Below are 21,522 nucleotides of genomic sequence, written 5' to 3'. Positions count from 1 at the left end.
GTGTGGCCAGATATCCCGAACATACTTCCTCGGTGAACTCCTTTCACCCTAGGAGGAGCCGTTATTCTTTGGAGCGCATGTTGGAGATGCTGTCCTTGGCCACAGTGTACCGCCTTGTCCTGGATTTACTTTGGAGGTGCTCCAGGAGACCTCAGTGGTTAGAGGAAGATCTAACCTTTGGCGACCTGGAGGGCGAATCCACGTGGGCAGTGGTTGGAGATAGAGACTACCCTGGGGGTGGGGTGGGAGGCTGGCCATGGGGAATCCTGTCATCATGTCATTGTCGGCACTTCAGCAGGAGCTTTGTGGAGTAGGATTTTAACCGGAACGCAGGAAGGTTCTCAGTCAACAGGATCAGCGTTCTAGGAATGGTTGTCAGAGTTGTTCGGTAAAGATTCATGAACTACAGCCTGAGTGGCAGCTGCACTGTTTGGCAAGGATGGACTTAAGGAATTTGGACCCAGAACAGCACACGGCTTCCTCTCGGCAGGCGCTGGGCCAGGCACATTCCCCGGGCGAGGCCGCCTGTGTCAACAGCCCTCCCCCCAGCTCTTGTTTAATATTTAATATTCAGCTTTGCTGCGTTTGTCGCTCTCATTAGATTGCTTGATTATGGTAGGGGGGCGTGGTGAAGGTGCAAGTGGCAGATTCTGAATCCCTCTCATCAGTCAGCCCTCTGCTTTGGGGGAAGCAGAAGCTCTTAACAAAACTCTTTTATTTTGAGGTGAATTGTTCCAGCCAGGCAGAAAGGATTTATTATTTTGCATTGAAATCTCAAACTAAGGAAGCAAGTCCAGCTTCTCAGAACTGATCTTGGGCATTGCACTTGATGTTCCCTTCTCTTCTCTTCTCTTCTCTTCTCTATTCTCCTCCCTCGCTTCCTTCCATACCTAAGCTAAGCTTTTCCAGGAGTCGAGTGTACATGAAAAGTTCACATAAAGTATTTTCTGTCCAGAAGATACAGACTCGGAATTAATGGAACTGCTTTGTTTGGTTTTGTTTGCTTTGGTGGGGAGAACAGAAGGATCCTAAAAGGAGCAATGGTTGGGAGAAAGCGCTGTGAAATAGATGGGAGGTTAATAACCTGTGGTGTGGTATTTCCCTCAGCAAGTGTTCCTCAGCGCTTCTCCAGAAAAGTGACCAGACCAAGTATTGGACTGTGAGATCTTCCTTTTACAAAATGTTTGGACTGCCTGCTGTTGTTTGTTTGCTAGTAACTTTGCGACTTTTAAACCTGGTTGTAAGTTGCATGGCACTAACTTATTTTGGGGGCAGAAAGGAAAGGAAGCAGACAGAGGCCAGGGCTCCTGGGCTGTGGAAGAGGAAAGGTCGATGGGATCTGCTGAGGGTAGGGTTTGTACCCACAGTCATGCTTTTATAATCAGATTCTGATGGGATAGTCAGCCGTTAAAAATTAAGTTCCCAAGATTTAGACCTCTTTCCTGTGTGTGTGCGTGTGCGTGTGTGGTGCCTTTCAGGATGATGGAAGTGTGTATGTGGTGGAGGGAGTGTTGTGTGTGGGGGCGGTTACTGGGGAGAAAATGCCATCTCAGTTTATCCTCATACCACTGCTGCCCAGCCATGGGCCAGTCTCGGCCCTGGATCTCATATGCATCTTCTAGGGTACTGAATAACTGGGTGATTTGTTGTAGCTTTATCCCTGTTTATGTGGAACAGTCCATGGTTACATTGTAGGGCATTATTTCCTTTAATTTCCCTTTAGCCTTTCAAAACAACCTGAAAGATGTTATGGTTGAGCCTAGACAATGACCTCAAGAAACAAAAATAAACCTTTCTAAAAGTAAGAATGGGATTTGTATGCCAAATGTTGTGAACGGTGGATTAAAAGTATGAAAACACACCAGCCTTCACGAATTTTAGAATTTGTTTTCAAAACAAATGGTCCCAGTCCCAGTCTCCTGCCCTCCTCTGACTATGAAAAAATCAGATATTACACCACGAGTTTCAAAACAACCAAGTAGCATTTGAATCATGAGACAAAAGCCCAGCAGCAGCTTTAATATAAAACCCCGTCATTTTCAGCGAGAGACGCATGAAGCCCTCAAGGTGACACTTGTCATCCGCCTCTCCACACAAGCCGAGGCAGCCTCCTGTTGGGGGAGTGATTTGAACAAAGGGCACCTTTCAGGGTGGGGAAGAACCATACTGATGACAGCACCTCCCCTAGGTGCTTTTTTTTTTTTTTTTTGCAGTACGCGGGCCCCTCACTGTTGTGGCCTCTCCCGTTGCGGAGCACAGGCTCAGCGGCCGTGGCTCACGGGCCCAGCCGCTCCGCGGCATGTGGGATCTTCCCAGACCGGGGCACGAACCCGTGTCCCCTGCATCGGCAGGCGGACTCTCAACCACTGCGCCACCAGGGAAGCCCCCGAGGTGCTTTTGCTTATCAACAAACGTTTATATGCACATGAAAACACGGACGTCGCACATCCTTAAAGTTTTGGATAATCAAAAATACCTGCTTTCCGAGCAGGACACAGTCTCTCCATTTTCCCCTGTTGTCTCGTGGGAAGACAGGTTGGCCCTTTCCTCTAGGTTCCACGTCGTAACTTTATTCTGATCTTTTCTCGCTCTCCTGAGTGTTGCGTGTCGGATAAAATACAAGCTCCTGGCTCATTTTTAGAAGTCCCCTCCCACCTTGTTTTCCCCTCTTTCTGCATCTGAACTCAAATACAGCCAGTCTTACCCCTTCTTTCTTCTCCAGACACATCTTGTTGGTGCTTTTAACAAACTTTTTTGCATGTACTGATACTAATATTTGTTGGTCACTTTGTACGCACTGAGCGTTTAGTACTGTGGTTCAGTAAGGTAAGTACTGTTAGATTGTAAGTCACTTGCCCAGGATTACTCAGGTTCGGGTTTGAATCCAGGTCTCTCGGGTTTTAGAACACGTTATGTAGTATACCCATCACCTTTTATTCGTGTTCTGCATTCACATCGACAATTCCCTTCCCTTTTATCCGGCGATCTGAATCTTGCCTTTCCTCAGTTCTAGGTTAGGGTCTTTCCTTTCTTGTTGTGAGCATGTGCCACCTTTCATTTTCGTGTTGTCAGCCATCTGTATATGACCCTGGGAGGCAGGAAAAGAGCCTCATGTGACTTAGTTGTTTCAACAGTACCTAGTATACAGTAGGGGCCCAATGAGTACCTGTTGAATGAAAATGACATTGATTGCTTTTCATTAAAAGACCCTGATTTATGTTATTGAAATGTGAATGGAAATAAATTAATTTCTGAGATTGTCTGGATTTAAATAGTTTACGTTAGACCCACTTCAACTAAGCTTTGCTTGATTTCTTGATTAATTTTGGATGGATTTTTCAATGATAAAAATGAGGGTAAAAGTTTATCTTCTGTTTGTATTCCCAGTAAAAATGACTGACTCAAGATTCTGTGAGATCCTTGGTACCTCCGCCCCCCTCCATCCCCCAAGAACAGAACAGTGCTCTGGTGCTGGCTGGGGCAGTGCTGATGGGACATGTTCTGCTCCAGCCCTGACTGACCCTGGGGTCCTTTTTTTTTTTTTTTTTTTTTTTAAATTAATTAATTAATTAATTAATGTCTGTGTTGGGTCTTCGTTTCTGTGCGAGGGCTTTCTCTAGTTGTGGCAAGCAGGGGCCACTCTTCATCGCGGTGCGCGGGCCTCTCACTATCGCGGCCTGTCTTGTTGCAGAGCACAGACTCCAGATGCGCAGGCTCAGTAATTGTGGCTCACGGGCCCAGCTGCTCTGCGGCATGTGGGATCTTCCCAGACCAGGCCGCGAACCCGCATCCCCTGCATTGGCAGGCAGACTCCCAACCACTGTGCCACCGGGGAAGCCCCCTGGGGTCCTTTTGGAACAGTCGGGTGTCTTTATAATTTAAATAAACAAAAAACTAAATAACCCAGCCTTCAGGACTCTTCAAAAGAAAATATTTTGTTCTAAAATTGCATGCTACTCCAGTTTAATTTATAGTTACTTTGAGGACTAAAACAGTTATACAACGTATTGGTGTCTGTCTTCATCAGTTGTTTGATAGAGTGTATCATGGACTTTAAAAATGGTTAAAATGTAAAACTTCTTACCTTTGGGGGTAGAGTTGTAGCGAAGAGCGATTGTTTGAAACTTTGTTCACCCACTAACAATTCTGAATGCTCCCTTACAGTCTTATTTAGGTTGTCAGAATTTGTCTCTGTTACTTTTCGGAGTAATAAAAAAGAAAGAAAATAAATTAATACCGAAGAGACTACCTGTTGTTTAGAACAAAGTGAGAGGAGTTGAAATTAGACTGACCTCGCTGCTCATAGTTGTTTAAGTATCTGTGGTAATAGGGTTAACAACTTCTTCCAGAAAACCCTGCTTTTGTTTTAGAATATCAAGGATTTCTAGAAATTGAAATTGTTAGTGTCTTTAACATTTTTAATATGCTGTGTGGTTTCCAAACGCACCCTCACTTAGCTTTCACCGTGCTCCTTTGGGTTATATGATGGTGAGGCACAGGGCATCATCTAAATAAGCCCTTACTCTTCTGGGAAGACCCTTAATACTGAACCATTTGGGCAAATGCATCATTTTAAGGAAGTGGAGAAAAGGCACCCCAACTGTATATTCTAATATATTGTGGTGGAAATTGTGGCAGTGGTCAGAGTATCCTTGAATGCAGTAGCTCGGAAGAGATACAAAACATTTGTACCATGTGCAAGGTTCCAGCCACAATGGTTGCTATTCACAGTTCCATTCTGGACAAAATTCAGAGTGATAAAACTGAAAACAGTGAGCAGTGACGTTTCAAAGAGGAGTTTAACGTGTACCATCACAGACTGTGGGCTCAGGTGAGAAGTTGTAATTCTCCATTGGTTTGAATCATCCTAAGAAATGGTTCATATAGTTATTTATTCATTCTTTCTTTGTTAATTTCCCTCTAGTATTTAAAATAGAGCTTAACAAAACCCTCTCATTGTTTTCTCAACCCAGAACAATGCATGTGTGTTGTGTGTAGCCGGTGCATTGACAATGTTGTTCATATTTCTAAAGAGGTTATGGGTTCAAACTGCAGCATTAGAGTAAAAAGTTTAATACAAGGAAAACTTCCCAGATGGGGAGGTTTGCTGATCGCTCAGTTGGGGATCCTCAGGTGATTTGGGGATCCTTTTTGTCCTACTTGGCTTTCTTCCTCTCTTCTCTCTGGAATGTGGACCAGCCTAACCCTGGGGCTAAGCTCAAAAATAATGGAACCCACAGGAGTCATAGTAGATGTCCCCAGGTCGTCTAAATCTGGTTCCAGGGCAAACTCAGTTTGGAGCCTTCCAGCATCCCCTGAGCCCCGGAGTGATCGTGGCGAAGCACATGCTCCCAGAGCTGGCCTTAATCTTGACCTGAGACCTGATTTAGGCTGCAGGTCCTGTGGGCATCACTTAATAAATGTGTTACTTCTGGTGGAGCGTCAGTGACTCTGCAGGAGTGAGGGGGCCGTTCTCAGGCTCCTTCCTTGTTCAGTTGATGCAGTTTTCAGAGGTGAAAATGCTGTTCATAGCATGGGTGACAAACAAGCACAGCACCATGTTGTCGTGACAGCGCCGTGGACAAATACTGCTTGAGAAGTTAGGTGCGGGACAGGGGCTGTGCTGGTGAGGAGGTGTGGTTTTAAGGTGGACACATTCTGAAAGGCCTTAAGAGACATGTATATGTAGGCTTTTAGGTAACTTAATAAAGCTGCATTTCTGAAACATTTGGGGGGGGGGTTCTTTTGGAGTCCCCGAACTGGCGTGGGTCCCGGTGGTACTGACGGAGCCTTTGTTGTTTGGAAGGAAGGTGTGGAGAGTAGGGCTGTTGTGCAGCAGACCTGCTGTGTCTGTGGTCTGTTCACTGAGGTGGATCCCTGCCATCTGCAGGACGCTTGGGGACAGCTCTGGCTGGCCCAGTCTCCCACGGTGGGGGGCGCTTTGCTTTGTCATGAAGTAAATGGGCCCAAATGGTTTTGCTAGTATTGGGTCAGTCAGTGAATATTTGTAACTATTTGACTTGGGACAAACTCTGAAGAATTTTGGGGGGTAGCCCTAAGACAATGTGTACTTAACAAATCATTGTTGCTTTAGGTTCCTTAGCCAGAATGATGGGCAAGAAGGCTGGTTTCAAGATTCTGTGTAACCAAGAAAACCGTACATTGCAAATAATGTGTAATTCAGAGTGCTGTATTTTATTGCAAGTTGTTGTTGTAATCTGGATTTATCATATTTGGGTTCCAAAACAGAAAAAAAAAAAAACCCCACATAAACCTAGACTTTGTACTTTTTAATTCTGTTGACCATGAGTAGCAGTTTTTGGTAAATAGCTTATGCATTCAGTGGATTCATCTTTCCCTAGATTTTCCAGACAGTGAACATATTTAGGATAAAAAGCAATTATAGATAGTACGTCCTATGGGTGGGATCTTATCCTAGAGATTCTAATCTGTCCAAGTTTCAGCCTTACCGCCTTTACATTCATAAAGCTTTTTGTGGCTCTTGTAAGCAGTTTGGTTGCAAACCTTGAATAAACATTTACTTAACATGAACAGGTTTGGTTTTGTTTTTTGTTGTTGTTGTTTTTGCGGTACGCAGGCCTCTCACTGTTGTGGCCTCTCCCATTGCGGAGCACAGGCTCCGGACGCGCAGGCTCAGCGGCCATGGCTCACGGGCCCAGCCGCTCCGCGGCATGTGGGATCCTCCGGGACCGGGGCACGAACCCGTGTCCCCTGCATCGGCAGGCGGACTCTCAACCACTGCGCCACCAGGGGAGCCCCATGAACAGGTTTAACGGGCTCATCACTCACTCTGACAGAATACTTTAAAATTCACTTTAGTTCTCTTTAGAAAACTTTAAAATGGATCAAACTATTGATATATTCTATGTTTCATTTTATGCCTAATTTAAGTTCTTCATCAGAAGAGAGTAAATCCTAATGTGTTCTTTGTTTTTGGCTTTTATTTTGTTTTGCCTCATTCCGGTAGCCAAATGCATAAGGTAGTTAATTGCATTGTAAAGCAGTGCGTTTCTAAAGCCACTGAAGATTCGAAAAATGGTATGGCCTATAAAATAAACAAAGATTTTCATTAGGAAAATGGCAGAATCACTTCAACAAATGAGTTTCCTCTTAATATTCTGCGCTGGTGAGGCCTTCTGTGTCTGAGGCAGTCATTAGGCAAGAGCACAAAAGAGTCTGTATTCTGGGCAGTTAATGAAAAAGAAGTTTCGCAAAGGATAGGCTCCTTCAGGTCAGCTGATGGGCAGGGTGGGGAGTGGTGGCTCCTTGCTGTGGGCTTGGCAGTGCCCGCCGGTCTCTGTGCCTCCCTGGGGAAGGAGTGACTGGGTTAAAGGGTGTCCAGGGATGCCTGCTTGCCGCACTGGAACTAAATCCCAGGAGAAACAAGCTCCACTTTGAAAGCCTTAGTAGCCGACACATCCTTTTTATTAAAAAAGAAAAAAAAAAGGCATTTAAAAGAATTTTAGCCAAGTGAAATTTAGTCTCTGTATATCCATTACGGGGACCTTCCTAGCCAGGGTTGATGACATTCACTTGAGAATTAGCTCTGTGGCTAGTATATGGCAACATCAGGCCCAAGCGTATAGCCGTGGGAGGTAGTTTCTGTTTTCCAGACTTCACTAAGCAGGGCTCCACAGTAGCAACTTTCACGGAGATTGTACAAGGACAGTGATTCAGATAGATGCCTCATGATCTGGAACAGAAGGGAAGATGCTTGCATCTAAGGTTTCAGCCTCACCTGGGTTGTTCTGGGTTTTGTCTTTCGGAGTTCCTGGTTTCTGATAGTGTGTAAAACACAGGGCATGAAATGGTATAGGTTTTCACATCTGAAAATTAAGGACTTCGCCCTTCCTCTCATAAAATGTAGCTTTCTCTGATACGGGGTTTTCCTATGGGACACAGCATGGGGAAACATGGTGCTTCTTTTTTTTTTTTTTTTTTGGCGGTACGCGGGCCTCTCACTGTTGTGGCCTCTCCCGTTGTGGAGCACAGGCTCCGGACGCGCAGGCTCAGAGGCCATGGCTCACGGGCCCAGCCGCTCCACGGCATGTGGAATCCTCCTGGACTGGGGCACGAACCCGTGTCCCCTGCATCAGCAGGCGGACTCTCAACCACTGCGCCACCAGGGAAGCCCTGGTGCTTCTTTTTTAATTACAACCTTCTGAGAAGCAAAAGCTTGGGATACTTTTAATATCATTAAGTAAAGTTTCTCTTCCATCCCTGAAGATTTTTTCTTAAGTCCTAAATGTCTGAGGTTGTTGGCTGAAAATTTACCCTGAAATATGGAGGCTTTTGGCCAACAGCAGAGCTTATTAAAGACCAGGCGAGCCGTGGAGCATCGTCTGTTTCTCTATCACAAGGTTTCCTCCTTGGCCGTCCTTCTAGGCCAGGGGTGCTTCCGTCTGCACGCCTTGTTTCCTGATACCTCGGTCCTGTTCGCTTTGTAACCCACCCCTTTACCCAGCACTCTGCCCTGCAGTCTGCTCTAAATACCCCCCACCCCTCGGGGGCTCTTTCAGGGTTTGCTGTCTGTGAAGCAGGCGGCGGTGGGTGGCCACTGTGCGAGAAGAGACGAGGAAGAGCGTTGTTCTCGTAATTGCCTTCCTGGATACCAGCTCTTCATTGGCTGACTGGTGTATGTCCCGCTCCTTGAACAAGCTCGTGGACACAGGTTATGACAGGGGTCGCCCCCACAGCTGACGGAACACGCTAGTCAAACGATCCAGACTTTTACCTTTGAAATCCTCTTAAAGGGCGAGAACAATTTCTCTGTCAAAGAAGGGTTTTGCAGCTCAGTTGTGAGGACATGGAAACAGCCTCAGGAAGGCTGGCTGCCTGTTGAACAGGAAGTTTGTGATGAATGGTTTTTTAATCAGGTTGTAACCATTCATGATGGCTAAAAAATTCCTGTTTATACCTCTCTTTACTTCCCATCACCAAATAGCCAACCTCTGTTCCCTCACTTTGTGCCAGGTGATACGCTGAGCACTTTCCATGGAGGTGATGCCGTGCCGCCCCTAACGATCCCGAGTAACAGTTGGTATTGTGTCACGGACGTCAAGACTGGGGCTTGGGGAGACCAGCTGACTCAGGGGTCCCACAGTCTGACCTTGGGATCCGCCTCCCCACTGCCTCCTGAAAACACGAAGGTTCACATGAGATCTTACATGTGTCTTTCTGGTTCTGTTGTACATGAGAACATAGTCTCCGATATGCTTTTTTTAGTAGAAGCTGATTTAATGTAGTCATCTTTTCCTTCCTTTGGAATTATTTGAGTCAGAGATAGAGCTGCTTCGAGCCAAATGTGTGTCTGTCTAGCCGCTGGAGAAATCTGTAGCTGAGTATTGGTTTGGTTGGGGGAGGGTCATTGCACGTCCTTGACACTTGTTCTTCTAGGACTAAAGCCCCATGTGATTCTGCTTTTTGTAAATGAACACCCATAAGCCTTTCACACCTGCATTTTAATCTTTCTGAACTCTATTTTCCCTAATAAAAAATGAGGGTGTTAGGCCAGGTGACCTTCCCAGGGTTTTCCAGCTCACAAGTTTTATGAGGCTTGCAGTCCTCTGTCCACAGGGGTTCCCAGGGAGGCCTGAGTCCTAGTACAGCCTGGGGGTGAGAGTGGCCTTTGGGGTCACTGATGTGCAGGCAAGAAGGCCAGGTTTCGGGGAAGTGAAATCAGCTTTACAGAAGAAGAGCTGGATGCCAGGGCCTAACGTGTAAGCACGCAGATCAAGCTCTTCACAGCACATCTTCCATTGCAGCACTTTCTAAAGTTGAATTTTTATGCTGTCGGTTGGTAACATACGTCTTTCGACATCACCTGTAAAAAAGAAGCACAGGCAAAAGGTCACATGTTTCCTTCTGTTTGCAAGCAAAATGCATTATTTTACAAAGTTGTTGTTTTATTAGCACCTCTAACGGGAACTCTGTTGAACAGAGATTATTCCTGCTTTCTCCTTAGTTTGTTTTCATTCTTGGAACTGCAGGAAGGGATGTGTAAAACAGAGGAAGCAGGAGGGGGGGGGTGAGTCCATGCTGGGAGCCTACGAAACCATAGCACACATTGACAGAGTTCACAGAAATTAGATAAAATGCTTTTGGAAAAACCTAGTGTGTCTAGCATTTTGAAAGAATTTCTAGAATTTCTAGAACAACAAGTTCATTTAGTCACGTGTTCCAGCGCCTTAGTTTGGAGCTCTTTTTGTTTGGCTTGGTGACTGTAGCTCACACCCACCCTCTCACAGGGCGACGGGCAGTTCTAGGCTGTGGGACCTCTGAGGGCCTTTCCATTTCCCTCGTGGGTCCTCACAGCCCCTTTGCACAGGCTTCCCCTGGGCGGTGCTCACATTTGAAATTCACACTTCAGCTGCTCTGCTTTCCTTCCACAAAGAGTAACCAATTAGAATTAAAAGCAAGTCATATTTTGTAAATTTATTACCCATTGAGGCAGAAAACGAGTTTTCTGAACTAGTGTTTGTAAACAGAATTATTTCCGCTCCCTCAAGATGCACATAATGTAACCTCAGTCTTAAGTATGTTCCTTTGATTCTTCTTCATGATGGTGAAGCCAAAAAGTGGTTTCTCCAGCTGGCAGTGGTGTTGTGTGCAGAGTTATTTTGCATGAGATTCATTTTCCGAGCCTCAGTTTTCCTATTTTTAAAATGGGGCCAATAATACCTGCCTTATATAGGGCTCTTGCAAGGATGGAATGAGACACGATGTATTGAAAGCCGTTTGTAAACCGTAAGGTAAAATCCACGTGTAAAGTACGAAGGCCAGGGGATCCTGAGCAGGATGTATTCAGCTTAAGTTGCTGGTTTTGTTTTATTCTTGGTTAAACACAAAGACCAGAGTAGTCTTAGAATGCCCAGCAGAAAGTAGGGTGCAGCAGTGATGGGTAGAGTGGTGGCTGAGAGGTGGTGGTCTCCACGTACACTCGTGGGTGGGCTGGATGGAGCCAGGTGGGAGCTCAGGTCTGAAGGCGGGATTCAGGAGGGCGGGGGGGGGAGGGGAGCAAACTGAGGGCTGGACCCCCAGGCCATTTCTTCAGCCCAGGCCTTGGGGGACCAAAGAGTTTGTTAGACTTGACAGAGGTCTAGTTCTGCTCCCTTGGTTTTCTTTGTTGGGGCTTCTAGTAGCCTGGAAGTTTACTGTAATAGACTAGTGCTCTCTAAATGTTTTTGTAAAAATCACACCCTTTTTGATGGTACATTTATTCACTTACACTGTACCAACATATTGTATATATTGTATAATGCATTTGCTCATTTTTATTTACTTATTTTTTTTGAGGCTGGAACAGACAAACTTTATTCAATGGCTAAAGAATGGAGAAACGGAACTTAGTTCTCAAATCAACTTCTCCATGCTCATTTTAAAAAATGAGATAAAAATGTAAAGTAGGTGAAAAGTGTAAAGATTTCTTCTTGTACGTCGACAGCTGTCCGATTATTGCTTTAGACATCCAGGCTAAGTGCGTCCAGGGAAGGGGCAGTTCCTGCCCTGTGTCTTCAGGGTCTCTGGGGCCCAGCCTTGGAGCGTGGCTTCTTGCAGCCAGGAGGGCGGTGGGCCCGCAGAGCTCAGTCACAACCGTCCCCCAAGGGGACACACCAGCCTGTGGCCTTGGCAGTGGCCCTGCTCTAACACCTGCCGCTGCTTCCCCGTCACACACCAGCTGAACTCAGAGCGCGGAGCCCGCACACAAGGCTCCGGCAGCCACCTTGAGGATTCTGAGAACGCGCCCAGCAAGCGCGTAGTAGTATCTAAATTCCTTCATTAACACCTGCCCACAGCAGACACTATCTAGTGCAGAGAGAAAATATCTTAACTACTACCGCAAAACTGGTTTATTTTCCCAGTAACTAACATGTAAAAGCCTCGTCTTAGTGGGAACAGTACAAGGTACGATTATAAAGAAAGGAGACCAACGTTTGTCATATGGGTGAGTCTCTAAAACACGGACATGTTATCTTATAGGTGACATTATCTTAATAATAACAGCGGGCGATATCGATTGAGGTAAGGACATCTGTTGTCTCATTTAATCTTCACGACAACCCCGTACATGTAGGACCTATTCATCCATTCAACAGATACTTGAGTGTCTACTTGGTGATGGAGCTGCGAGGATACAGTGCACAAGAGGACAGCCCAGGTCCCCGAGCTCATGCAGCTCACAGGGTAGTGGGGAGCCAGACATAGCAGAGTCATGATTGTGGTGAGTAAATCAGGTCCTGGGTTAGCTGCAGGCTGGGATGGGCTTCTCAGGAAATGCTTCCGGAAGGAAGGGACACTTGGGCTGAGACAGAAGTTGGGGGTGGGGTGACCTTTGGCAGGAAAAAGTCGAGGCTCCTGGACAGTCCTTTGTACATCATTTTTTTGTCCTGAGAGGCCATTTAGGTGGACTTGTTCCTTTCCCAGGTAGATCATAAAACACCCGGAGGGCAGACTCTGTGACTAATTCCTTCTGACGTCCTTCACTGCACCCAGCATAAATCAGTCCCAATAAAAGTTACTTGGCATGAATTGGTACACGAATGGATAGAGAAAAGATGTGGAAGGCATTACACCTTCCCTGTGATGTTTTTGGGATGTCCGTCAACAAACGTTCATTGAATGTATCGTGTGTGTAGAGCATCTGTTAGGGGCTTTGAGATTAGGAGATAAAAACACACTCCAGCCCCTTGCCCTTTAAGAAGCTTGGAATCCGGTCTGTAGAGTGCACAAAATGAACACCCGCGCGTTCGAAACAGCTGGCAGAGCAGGTTGAGCAAGCCAGGGCACACCGGGTGCAGGCTGCCCCTGCCCCCAACACGATCCACGGACTTCCATTGGGTCAGGCTTCCCAAGAACTCGCTGCCCTGCTCTGGGTGGCCAGGCACGCAGGAGGCAAGGGAGAGTCGAGGGACAGGCAGCCGAGGGGCGTGTGCAGAGGAGAGGCAGCCCGGCACCAGTGGCAGGCCCGAACAGCAGAGACTACGGCTAGTGGAGGAGAAAGTTGCTGAGTGGTCTTTTTCTCTGATGGTCTCATGCAGAACCTCGGGATTTAGGTATGTGGTTTGCAGTGCACGAGTCTCCTGTCCTCTCACCCTACCTGTCTCCTCACGTGATATTTATTCGTTGGTCGAAGAACTGAACAGCTCAGAGCACTGCTGTCCGCGTGTGGCTCTCCGCGCAGGTCACGGGGAGCCACACTTTCCCTGCCTCGGCTGTGTCCACCGCATCCGGCAGAGATTTGCAGACATAACATCATTAATAGCGACACGTATTTTTACAAGCTTTACCTCTTCAACACTCCACTCCGATATCCCCCATTGGAAATCATAGCTTCTTTATAATGTCCTGCCGGCTGTGTGAAAAACAGGAATTTATGTAACAAGCCCTGCGCAGCAAACCTTTTCCTGTTCGGAAAAAAATTTTTTAATTGTTGGCAAAGTTAGGAGACAGCTCTGTTGCTCAAAGAGCGACCTGAAATGTCCTCTTAGGAAAATATGTAGCATAATGTTTTGATAAGTAAGGGATTGTTCTACATCCACTCCCCCCCCCGCCTTTTTTTTTTTTTTTTTTTTTTTTTGGTAAATCTAAGTGGTAAGTCAGCGTATGTCCCATCCGAGCTAGTGAATGCTTCCTGAACTTTTTAAAGATTTCATCATGACAGATTCTGCAGTCTTGTTAGAAATGTCCCCCAGGGACTTCCCTGGTGGCGCAGTGGTTAAGAATCTGCCTGCCAATGCCAGGGACACGGGTTCGAGCCCTGGTCTGGGAAGACCCCACATGCCGCGGAGCAACTAAGCCCGTGAGCCACAACTGCTGAGCCTGTGCTCTAGAGCCCGCGAGCCACAACTACTGAGCCCATGTGCCATAACTACTGAAGCCTGCATGCCACAACTACTGAGCCTGCACTCTAGAGTCCGCGAGCCACAACTACTGAGCCCGTGAGCCACAACTACTGAGCCTGCGCTCTAGAGCCCACGAGCCACAACTACTGAAGCCCGCGCACCTAGAGCCCATCCTCCGCAACAAGAGAAGCCATCACGTTGAGAGGCCCGTGCACCGCAACGAAGAGTAGCCCCTGCTCACCGCAACTAGAGAAAGCCCATGCGCAGCAATGAAGACCCAACACAGCCAAAAAAAAAAAGAGAGAAAGGAATGACTTCCAGGCAAAAATAAGATTAAAAAAATGTCCCCCAATTGCAGTTGCAAATGATCTGATCTAATTATGTGAATCATAGAGCTGTGCTACCTCCTCCCCCAGGCAGTGCAGACAGCCAGGAAGCCACTATCTAGGAAGATCTTCCCCCTTTATCAGTTACTAAATGTGACAGGGACAGGAGTCAAGCTTCCTTTCCTCCAGAGATTTCATCGTCGCTTATCTGTGTTGCTGTTGTGTTCAAAGAACAAAATAGTCATGATGGAATATTGGGAGCACACAGTGTGTGTGTGTGTGTGTGTGTGTGTGTGTGAGCGAGCGCACGTGCGTGTAAGTAAAACCTTCCCATAGAGTCTGGGGAATCTTATGGGGATGTATTTCATTGGGGAATTGCAGTGCTCGGCCTCTTTTAGAGGGTTCTTGTATGTCCACAAAGTCCTCATAGCCGGTCTTGAGCTGGGGATAGATCTGTAGGTGAGAAGGAAGAGGAGAATCTTGGCAACAGAAGAAAACCCTCACTGCCACCCACTTACACACCTGCCCAGCGTCCAGCCTGGAAGTCCCATTCAGGGCCGTGGCTGACCCACACTCGCCTGGGCCTGGCAGAAGGGCTCGTCACATAGCCGCTGTGTTGCAATCCTTGGGTGGAGTGTAGTACAGAGGGTCAGAGGGCGTTCTGAAATGTGGATTTCTCAGCCGTGACTGTCCAGCCTCACTCTGACTTCTGCATCTCCTTTTAGAAAGTGAGATTTTTTTTTCCTTTGTTTTCTGCCTCCTTTTAATGAGGAAAATTGTGAACTCATAGTCTGTGTTGAGCCCTGGCCTGCCCTGCTGTGTGCCAAGGCTTTGTTCTGGCGCAGTGATTGGCACTCAAGCATCTGCGTCCCACGGCAATGGCGTGAGGGTGTGGGTGTCGTGGCTGCATCCCGGGCGACCACAAATCCAGCCTGAGCCTTTCCGTGGTCAGGGAGGGGGGCCGCAGCGGTTCGGGGGGCTCGGTCGGCTGAGCCTTGCATTCAGTCGGCAGAGGAAGCCAGGGAAGTCTGGGGGCCACATAGCACACACAGCCCTGCTCCAGGTCCCCGTCCCTGGACTTGGGATCAGGGCCCTGATGATGGAGCCTCCTGCGTGCCCTGTCCTGTTCTGGGGCAAAAAAATCTATCAGAGAAGCTCCCTCCTCCTCGGGAGCCCCCTTTTCCTTGTCCACGCGTCCCAGAGGCTCTCCAGATGCTGTCAGTCTCACCGTGTGTCCGTGTAAGTGGCAAATGTGCCATCCGAAGAGAATTTGCAGTAGTTCTAGGCGTGATGGAGTGGAAAGGGGTTCGATAGCACTTTGTTGTGGAGTGCTACTTGCGTAGCAAATCCAAGTGGTTTTAAAACCAGTTCCTGTAATTTCCCTGCAAAATAGAGCTATATAAAAGAAGGTGTTTATAATAATGCTCATTTAACTTTGTTCCCTGGTTAAATTAAGACACAGATACTGTTTTTAAGATGCGATACTGTTTTCCCTTTACTGATTTGAGCTCTCACGTAGTGACTGTACAGGTTGAAATCTATACCGTAAACTCTTTCAAAACTTGACTTGTCTGCCATGTGATACGTGTCTGTATTGAATAGTGGGTTTTCCAATTGGAGGAGTATTGTATTTCTAACATGGTGCTTTGCTTTACAGAATTCAATTCGCCATAATCTGTCCCTACACAGCAAGTTTATTCGAGTGCAGAATGAAGGAACTGGAAAAAGCTCCTGGTGGATGCTTAATCCAGAGGGAGGCAAGAGTGGGAAATCCCCCAGGAGAAGAGCCGCCTCCATGGACAACAACAGTAAATTTGCTAAGAGCCGAGGCCGAGCTGCCAAGAAAAAAGCATCCCTCCAATCTGGCCAGGAGGGTGCCGGGGACAGCCCAGGCTCTCAGTTTTCTAAGTGGCCTGCAAGCCCTGGCTCTCACAGCAATGACGACTTTGATAACTGGAGTACATTTCGCCCTCGAACTAGCTCGAATGCTAGTACTATCAGTGGGAGGCTTTCTCCCATCATGACCGAGCAGGACGACCTCGGGGACGGGGACGTGCACTCTCTGGTGTACCCGCCGTCGGCTGCAAAGATGGCCTCCACTCTGCCCAGTCTGTCTGAGATCAGCAGTCCTGAGAACATGGAAAACCTTTTGGATAATCTCAACCTTCTCTCATCACCAACGTCATTAACTGTTTCAACCCAGTCTTCGCCGGGCACCATGATGCAGCAGACACCATGCTACTCGTTTGCGCCGCCAAACACCAGTCTGAATTCACCCAGCCCAAACTACCAAAAATACACGTACGGCCAGTCCAGCATGAGCCCTTTGCCCCAGATGCCTATGCAAACGCTTCAGGACAGCAAATCGAGTTATGGAGGCATGAGTCAGTATAACTGTGCACCGGGACTCTTGAAGGAGTTACTTACTTCCGACTCTCCTCCCCACAATGACATTCTGACACCAGTTGACCCTGGGGTGGCTCAACCCAGCAGCCGAGTCCTTGGCCAGAATGTGTTGATGGGCCCTAATTCGGTCATGCCAGCCTATGGCAGCCAGGCATCTCATAGCAAAATGATGAACCCCAGCTCCCACACCCACCCTGGACACGCTCAGTCGACGTCTGCGGTTAATGGGCGTGCCTTGCCCCACGCCGTGAGCACCATGCCCCACACCTCGGGTCTGAGCCGCTTGGCCCCAGTGAAGACAGCTTTACAAGTGCCTCTGCCCCACCCCATGCAGATGAATGCCCTGGGGGGCTACTCCTCCGTGAGCAGCTGCAACGGCTACGGCAGGATGGGCATTCTCCACCAGGAGAAGCTCCCCAGTGACTTGGACGGCATGTTTATCGAGCGCTTGGACTGTGACATGGAGTCCATCATCCGGAACGACCTCATGGATGGAGATACGTTGGATTTTAACTTTGACAGTGTGTTGCCCAACCAAAGCTTCCCACACAGTGTCAAGACGACGACACACAGCTGGGTGTCAGGCTGAGAGCGAGCGAGTGAGCAGGTAAGAGCACCCTGATATCAAAAGGCCTTCTGAAAACAGGACTTAAAAGAGAGGAAACCCAGTACCTTGCCTTGTATCTTCCATGGTCGGGGAGTTTTGGATGGCAGCTGGCCGCCCCTTGCCAAGAGGCATCTTTTATCATTCATCCTCCACCCCTTTTGCAGCTTATAAATTTTCCTCTGGAGCTTAAACATAAGGAAGCTTTTCCTCTAACTGCTTTAGAGAGTTTCTTTCGACAGTTAGACTAGATGGCTGCATCTTTAGTAACTCTTCAATAAGTGAATGCATTTGATACAAATCAAACGCTGAAGGGTTTTTTGAAGTGGAATTTTCTCCCACTGAGTGATTTCAGAGCTGTTTGAGAAAGTCCAGCCCCCCTGCAGTTTGTCTGTCACCGTAATATGTTGAGTTGAGTTGATTTTAATTTGGCTGTACATTCAATGAGTGTGTGTGTGTATGTGTTTTCTTTCCTAGGCTACACTTAAAAGTACTTCAGATTGTCTGACAGCAGGAACTGAGAGAAGCAGTCCAAAGATGTCCTTCACCCTACCTTTTCGTTTTCTTGATTAAAAAAAAAAAGAAAAAAAGTGTTTCTTTTTTCCTTTCGTCAGACTTGGCAGCGAAGACACTTTTCCTGTACAGGATGTTTGCCCGATGTTTGCAGGTTACGTGCTGCTGTAGATAAGGACTGTGCCATTGGAAATTTCATTACAATGAAGTGCCAAACTCACTACACCATAAAATTGCAGAAAAGACTTTTGGATCCTGGTGTGCTTTCAAGTTTTTGTATATAAGCCGTAGCTACAGAGTTGTATTTGTGTGCATTTTTGTTTTTTTAAATATTCATTTGGTCCAAGGAAAGTTTCTACTCTTTTTGTAATACTGTGATGGTCTCATGTCCTTGATAAGTTAAACTTCTGTTTGTACGACCTGTATTCTGCTGAACTGATGAATGACAAAGAACCAAGCTCTCCATTCTGCACCTCCTTGAACAGCTCTGGACCTGTTCACATTGCCACATAATTCACAGGAGAACCAATAGCCTGTTGTCCATCTGCTGGATTAATGGACTTATCAGAACTCTTTTGGAAAAAAAAAAAGAATAGAAAATAGGTTAAACGCCAGCCTTGTACAAGTCTTTTCTATTTTTTTTGTTTGTTTTGTTTGTTTGTTTATTTTGTTATTTGCAAATTTGTACAAACACTTAAATGGTTCTAATTTCCAGATGAATGATTTTTGATGTTATTGTTGGGACTTGAGATGATTTTTGGAATAGATATTGAACTGTAATGTTTTCTTAAAACTAGAGTCTACTTTGTTACATAGTCTGCTTGTAAATTTGTGGAATCCCAGATATTTGAAGCAGCATCCGTCATTTTCATTTTGTATATCTAACTGGATTAGTACTAATTTTATACGTGCTTCACTGGTTTGTACACTTTGGGATGCTACTTGGTGATGTTCCTGACTAATCTTACAATCATTGTAATTAGTACTTGCACACTCAACATTTCTGGCCCTATCTTGGCAGGAGAGTGCTGTATAGTTATGAACATTTTGTGTTTCACGTTTAGGAGAACTTGATATGTTTTTATGTATGTGTTTTTTAAAAATTCCATCCGCTTCTACTATCCTGTGAATTAAGCATAGCACCCAGCATCGACTCTTCTGATGGATGCCTGTATTCTCTTTGTTTCCAATACTCCTGGCGGGGGGCCTCGTAATATTTGTAGATCACATCTAAAACAGTGCTCCTTTCTCAAGCTGGGGGTTTGATCAACTTAACCTTTTTGAGCTGAGCTTCAGCAAAAGTTTTCCCTCGTTAATACTGTGCTCTTCCTGGTCTAGGTGGAAGTTGGTTTTGTAGCTCTGCCTTGAAGAATTAGGTCCACACTCATGCTTCATCCCTCTTTCCCTCTGTCCTTGGGCTACTTGGCACACTGTGGAAGGCTAAGTCGGAGCGGGGAATTTTTAAGTGGCACTTGAGTGATTTTTATAATGTTTTGTGTTCATGAGTGCAGATGGCTACCAAATGGAATAGAACTTGTTTAAAAATTGGGGCAATGGGGCTTCCCTGGTGGCGCAGTGGTTGAGAGTCCGCCTGCCGATGCAGGGGACGCGGGTTCCTGTCCTGGTCCGGGAAGATCCCACATGCCGCAGAGCGGCTGGGCCCGTGAGCCATGGCCGCTGGGCCTGCGCGTCCGGAGCCTGTGCTCTGCAGCGGGAGAGGCCACAGCAGTGAGAGGCCCACGTACCGCACAAAAAAAAAAAAAAAAAAAAAAAAAAAATTGGGGCAATGAATTTGAAAACCAGCAAACCAGCTGTAAGTGGTATATTTTAATTTATTTTAAAAAGCCTTAGCGTAAGTTAAGAATTGGAGAGTTTCTTCTGCCTTTAGCAACCCCAATTATAATTCTGATCATTATGTTGTAATACTGATATTTTCCAATTACCTGTACTGATAGACCAAATTAATTGGCTTTGCGTGCCATTTAATCCATCGGTGTGTTCAAGTCATGTGGAACGCCCAGTATCCACACAATAGAAGGAACAGGTGCACAAAAACGTTCCTCTGGCCTTCTTGAGAAGGCTCTGATTTCTGTGAACCCAGCCCACTTCACACTTGCTGTGTCTTGCCTGTGAGTTGCGTCTCTGTTGGCTTGGTTTTTCCTCCGTGTTTAACAAGAACACAGGTGTGCTGATGGCGCTCTCCTCCAGGAGACAGGCTCTACTGTAAGCTCCCACAGTGACTTCTGTGCTTCTGAAGATTCACTAAACAGCCGCCTCTCTAGCCATCTTCATTGTTGGCCACTCCAAAGTAAGTCTGGTCATAGAAAGCCTAGTTCTTCTGAGCAGTGCCTCCTGCACGCGTGCTAGAGCTCGCTGGAGCCAGAGTACTCGTGTTCCCCTCTGGGTCCACCTGCCACCACTCCCCGCCTCCCAGGCATCACACGGTGAGACTCCCCACCGCCTTCTTCATTGAAGAGGCAACCGTAGCTACAAATCACTGTTAAAATCTTACTACTTCGTAGAGTGACTTTTAAAAAGATGTTGCTTCCTCTTGAGTCTGTGTAAATATCTTTTTTTTTTCCTTCAAATTTTTCTTTGTGTTGAAATTCTAACAGGAATCCTGGGTAGCTCTCCGGGGTACAGTGAAGTCCAGTGAAAGGCACCTTGTCTATTTTGAAAACAAACATTATGTGACCTCTAGTAATTCTTTTTCTGTAAGAATACTGACTTTCTGGAGTAATGAGTATATCAGTTATTGTACATGATTGCTTTGTGAAATGTGCAAATGATATCACCTATGCAGCCTTGTTTGATTTATTTCCTCTGGTTTGTACTGTTATTAAAAGCATATTGTATTATAGAGCTATTCAGATATTTTAAATATAAAGTATTGTTTCCGTAATATAGATGTATGGAATATATTTAGGTCATAGATGTGTTACTTGGAAAGTTCTGCTTTGACAAACTGACAAAGTCTAAATTAATTAGCAAATGTTGTACCCCAGTGAGCAGTAAATCAGTGAAACATCCCCAAAAGAGGAGAAAGACACTTAAAATGGAAACAGTTCCCCCCAAATATGCGATTTGGACTCGTTCAGCTGCTGGATATATGTTACCAGTCCTCCCCTCCCACCCACCATTCCCCAACCCCCAACTGGAAATTCTTACATTCAGCTCCTAAGAGTTCTTAATTTATAACTGACTTTTAAACAAGAAGTTTCTCTTGTGGTTTTAGTTTGGGAGTAACCATTCAGTAAAAGTTGCAGTGTGGTTTATGCAAACAGAACAGCCTAGCATTACTCTTGGCCTCCTCCCTGACGGGGGCGGGGGGCTGACAGCCTGGCGGCGTGGCCAGGTGCGGCCATGTCCATCCCGTCGGGATGCAGTCACTCCCGCCCACATTTCGCTACTCGAGTTTAGTACCAGGTTCCACGTTCCCGTTCCCATACTCTCTGAGAAGTGCCTGATGATGCTGATGTACTTACACAAGAACAATCTTTGCTGTTACTGTATAAAGCCATAAATGTACATAAATTATGTTTAAATGGTTTGGTGTCATTCTTTTCTAGTTGTGCAGAATAAGCTCTTTATTAGGTTTATGGGGGGGGTTGTTTTTCTGTTTTTTCATGTTTTGCTCTCACGTGAGTTAAAACCTTGTCAGCCACAGTGCCATGGTTTATTCAAATCTGGTATTTCTTTGGGGGGGGGGTGGAAACAGTCCCTCTGGGACCACACTATAGTCCCCAAGAATTGAAGAGCAAGTAGACTCCCTGGTAACAAACCACCCTGGAGCACTTCATCCGTGGAGCGT

General features: G+C 46.4%; 1 protein-coding gene across 1 annotated transcript in view; it reads left to right on the top strand.

The window, feature by feature from the left end:
- FOXO1 (forkhead box O1) overlaps nt 1-21,259 on the top strand; it is a 92,301-nt gene extending 71,042 nt beyond the window's left edge. The window contains exons 2-3 of the mRNA XM_082602519.1: nt 15,846-17,201; nt 17,676-21,259. Of these exons, the coding sequence (XP_082458645.1) occupies nt 15,846-17,183 (1,338 nt within the window). The 3' untranslated portion in view covers nt 17,184-17,201; nt 17,676-21,259. The remainder of the gene's footprint in view (nt 1-15,845; nt 17,202-17,675) is intronic.
- Nucleotides 21,260-21,522: the final 263 nt, after the last annotated feature.

This window comes from Mesoplodon mirus (assembly GCF_964341445.2).
Source record: "Mesoplodon mirus genome assembly, chromosome: 17".
NCBI lineage: Eukaryota > Metazoa > Chordata > Mammalia > Artiodactyla > Ziphiidae > Mesoplodon > Mesoplodon mirus.
This window is presented reverse-complemented; position numbering and strand designations above follow the sequence as displayed.